The sequence below is a fragment of the Camelina sativa genome, chromosome 15 (genome assembly GCF_000633955.1).
Source record: "Camelina sativa cultivar DH55 chromosome 15, Cs, whole genome shotgun sequence".
Classification (NCBI taxonomy): Eukaryota; Viridiplantae; Streptophyta; class Magnoliopsida; order Brassicales; family Brassicaceae; genus Camelina; species Camelina sativa.
Genome location: NC_025699.1, coordinates 14,767,753 through 14,772,558, shown reverse-complemented (window position 1 = coordinate 14,772,558; position 4,806 = coordinate 14,767,753). Strand labels below are relative to the sequence as shown.

General features: G+C 40.5%; 1 protein-coding gene across 1 annotated transcript; it reads left to right on the top strand.

Annotated features, from left to right (window-relative positions):
- LOC104748465 lies at positions 2,104 to 3,879 on the top strand. The gene is made up of 4 exons (XM_010470104.1): positions 2,104 to 2,813; positions 2,903 to 3,431; positions 3,487 to 3,692; positions 3,786 to 3,879. The coding sequence occupies exons 1-4, from the start codon at positions 2,104 to 2,106 to the stop codon at positions 3,877 to 3,879; spliced, it is 1,539 nt and encodes a 512-aa protein (XP_010468406.1).

Genomic DNA, 4,806 nt, shown 5'->3' with positions numbered 1-4,806 from the left:
TTCCGGTAAGAACTTTATATCTTTTGCTCAAAAATTATTTGTTCAATATCTGATCGATCTGTTATACTAAAAGAAACTAGCAGATATCTAATCAGTTACGTACGTTTCATGTGTTGTTTTCTTGGTGAAACCCTGGCAGATGCAAACCCAAGCGTGTTCTGGGACGTGGAGGATTACCCACTCCCTGCTGATAGCGATTTGCGTTGGTTTCGGCAGCTTTTCAAAGAACGTCTCAAAAAAATGGGTATGCGTCGTGGTGATGTGTCAATTAGAGCTTACGGTGAGGAGGACAAAACGGAAGAAGTGATCACCTACGTACACAAAGGTGATAAATATCAGAGACTTTCTCTCATGTTTGTCAAAATTGCATTGTAGGCATGTAGAAATCGCGACGCCTCTTATTATAATCCGATTGTTTTGATGGTAATCGCCAACGACAACGACATCCCTTATGAAGACACTCCCGATGAAGACACTGTGTATTATCATATTCTTGACAGCTTGTCTGGTTATTTATGAAGTTAACTGTTTTCTTAGTATTGGCTCAAAAACATCGGCCACTTCCTATCGTACATGAAGCAGGGTTTTGGGATAGGCTATTACAGGGAGAATAGCCTATGGCCCGCAAAGATTTATGCAAGCTAAAAAATATTTCCCTATTCCTCGCCGCATTCTCCCATGATGAAATATTTCCGTAAACATAACAGAGTGGATTGCGCACCGCCATGATGAAACACAAGCACAAGAGTGATTCTGGTTTTTCGAAATCAAACCCTTCACGCCACATATATTTTTGAGGTATCAAATTTGTAATATTTCAAGATTTATTTATCTTTTCGTTTTGCATATACTGTTTGGGGTATTAATTTCAATATCATTTTGATTTATAAATTGTGAATTTTCCAATTTTGTAGTATTGATCATGTTGTAATACATTATACATGGTTTGGTGGGAAACATTTTCGGCTGAAGAACATATGAATTACTTCAATGGAGCAATCGTGATGAACTCAAGGTAACTGTCATTTAATTTTCCTTTGGTTTACTTATCCATGATCACATATTTGATCAAGTGGTCTATTATTGATTGTTTAAGTCAGACTCTCAGACGTTAGTCAAGGCTTTAAATTTGAAGCTCCACTCTAAGGACTTTCACGGGATTCTCCATGATATCTTAGATCTATCAAATCGTTTCTCTACCTGAAATTTTTGATTTATCTCTAGAACCCAGAATCATATCGCAGATGAACTAGCAAAGAATGCTCTTACTCTGTCTCTTTCTTGTATGTGAACCGTCGGTTTGACTAATACAAGTCTTCTAGTTGCCCAAAAAAAAAAAGTTTTTGAAGAAATCAGTCCATTTGCACATATCATACCTTTTGCCTTGAATACACCACTTTCCCATTCCCACGACTTATAATCACATTTACTTGAATACACCACTTTCCCATTCCCACGACTTATAATCACATTTATAAGTTCCTTTAAGAAGCATATGAATTTATTTCTTCCTTTGTTTTATACATCTCTTTTGTAGATTACTCGATCTACACTTATAAATTTCAAATCTCTTTATTCTATTCTCTGTTGCAAACAGATACATCTCTTTCTCTTTTGTATATCTCATTATCTTTACTTTTATATATTTGTTTTTTTTTGGGCATCAACAAAGTTAGACATAAGAACTTTGGAGAAAGTTACATGAGAAGAAACAACAAAACAGAAGAATTGTGCATAAGATCTACTTCTCAAACATATTTTTATCAAACCGTTGAATCTGGTTCGAAGTATGAAATATCTAGACCATCCACCATGTTTCCGATCACAGACAATTGTTTCTTTTCTTACTTATTACGAATAGTGTCAAATATTTGTGTTGTACTTATCATCCTAGTATGATAAGGTTTAGGTTCCGATATATTAGCACATTGAGCTTATCATGTATTGAGTCCTCATGTATAAATACCACATTATGGTTAATCAATAAAGCAAGTCAGTTTGATATCTAATTCTACATGGTATCAGAGCTGAATTTTTAACAAAATCTTTTCCTTGTTCTAAAAGTGTCGATAGTTTCAACTTCTCTTGTGTGCCAAGAAAACGATGTCTACCACCGGAGAACATCAGTCTAGTTTGTCTGGAGCTCTTGTGTCAACGTCGTCATCAACGACGGTGTCACCATACACTCTGTCCAGTTCTGACAACCGGGATACGGTGACGTCCTATGTTCAGTTGAACAGAGAAGAATACAATGAGTGGTCTGAACAGATATTGAATGCTCTCCAAGCCAAGCGAAAAACTGGTTTCATTGATGGGTCTATCACGAAACCTGCAAAAGATGATCCCAACTTCGACAATTGGAAGACGGTGAATTCAATGACTGTAGGTTGGATTCCAGCCTTGATCGAGCCCAAGGTGAAATCAACTGTTACGTTTATCTCCGATGCTAATCTTTTGTGGGATGAACTGCGACAACGTTTTTCAGTCAGTAACAACGTTCATGTTCATCAAATCAAGGCTCAGCTTGCCTCATGCCGTCAAGAGGGACAGGCGGTGATCGACTATTATGGCAAGCTGTGTAACCTTTGGGATGAGCTGAAAAATTATCAAGCAAGTGCAGTATGTCCTCATGGTTCACTCATGTCTGCACTAGTCAAATTTGTCATGGGACTCGATGACTCACGTTTTGGTGGGATTTGTACAAGTCTGATTAATATGGATCCACTCTCGTCTCTCGTGTTGCCTACTCCAAAAAAATACGCGAAGAACATAGACTTGCTTCGTCACGACATCAGGAACAACGGCAGGAGGCTGTGGGTTTTGTCGCACGTCGCGAGTTGGTTTCTCCATCCATGGCCGCTGAGAATCAACCTGTGAATCGTGTGGAGTCCTCTATTGTCAGGTCTCATCCTGTGCTGTGCTCACACTGTGGTCGTACGGTCTATGAAAAGAAGGACTGTTGGTCTCTAGTTGGTTTCCCTGACTGGTGGACGGATCGTAATGGTGTTGGTCGCGGCTCTGGTGGTCGTGGTCGCGGTGGTCGAGGCGCTGGACGTGGCAGAGGAAAGATAGCTACGGCTCATGCAACAAGTTCCAATCCTTCAGCGCTTCCAGAATTCACACCAGACCAGCTTCATGCCCTGTCTCAACTACTTCAAGAAAGAACCTCTACTAATAGTTCTGATAAATTATCTGGTAAGCCAAAGTTTGGCGATGTTATCCTTGATACAAGGGCTTCCCATCATATGACTGGGAACCTTACTCTTTTGACTAACGTTGGTCCTATTTCACCTTGTTCGGTGGGTTTTGCGGATGGTAGCAAAACAATTGCCTTGAGTATGGGAGAATTTCCTCTTTCGGAGAAAATTTCTTTGACTAATGTTCTCTATGTCCCAACCTTAAACTGCACTTTGATCTCTGTCTCTAAAATTGTGAAGCAAACTAAGTGCATGGCCACCTTTACCAGATACTATTTGTGTTTTGCAGGACCGTTTTTCGAGGATTTTGATTGGAAGAGGTGAAGAGCGTGATGGGGTTTACTATCTGACGGATGTTGCAACTGCAAAGATTCACACAGTTAATGTCTCTTCTGATCAAGCTTTGTGGCATCAACGGTTGGGTCATCCAAGTTCTTCGGTGCTTTTGGTTTTGCCTATGGTTTCTGTTTCTGGTTCTTCTAATAGCTCTTTGTCGTGTGTTTTCGAGCTAAGAAAACTAGAGAAATTTTTCCTGATAGTATCAATAAAGCTTCAGATTGTTTTTCTTTTATTCATTGTGATGTGTAGGGACCGTATTGTGTTCCTTCTTCCTGCAATGAAATTTATTTCTTGTTCATTGTTGACAATTCTCAAGATCAGTATGGACATATCTATTGCTTGAGAAATCGAAAGTGCGTACTGTTCTTACTAATTTTCTAGCTTACACCAAAAAACATTTTGGCAAGACAGTCAAGACAGTTCGTAGTTACAATGGGACATAATTTATGTGTCTTTCCTCCTATTTCCGGCAGCAAGGCATTGTTCATCAAACCTCTTGTGTTGGTACTCCGCAGCAAAATGGACGTGTTGAGCGGAAACACCAACACATCCTTAATGTCGCCCACGCGTTGTTATTCCAGGCATCTTACCGATTAAGTTTTGGGGAGAGGCTGTTATGACCGCTGCATATTTAATTAATCGCACTCCCACGCCTCTTCATAACAATCGTTCACCATACGAAATACTCCATGGCACCAAACCTGCTTATGATTAGTTACGTGTCTTTGGCTCGGCTTGCTATACACATCGGTTATCTCGTGACAAGGACAAGTTTGGATCTTGAAGTCGTCTTTGCGTGTTTGTTGGTTATCCTTTTGGCAAAAAAGGTTGGAAGGTTTTTGATATGGAGGAAAACAAGTTTATGAATTCACGTGATGTGATTTTTCGAGAGGATGTGTTTTCCTTTGCGGAGAAAATTACAGAGGTATCTTTTTCTCCGGCTCTTTCCGCTCCTCTCGTGACTGATTCTGATTGGTGTCTCCCTATGGCTGTACCAGACAGGGGGAGTATTGTGACTCCTACTCCTGTTGCGTGTGAAGATCATAATAACTCCTCTGTTTTACCATCGAGTGCGCCGGTTGCTTCTTCACCAAGCAAGCCGGTTGTGGAATCTGTCGTTCCTTATGTATCACCTGGTGCTTCGGTTCCAACTCCGGCAGTTCCGGAGTCGTCCATTCCAGGTTCTTGTGTTGTCCCCACACCGATGGTTCCGGTTTCTGCACCGTCGCCTGCAGTAGTTCAGCCACCGCCTTGCCCTGGCAAGCGTCAA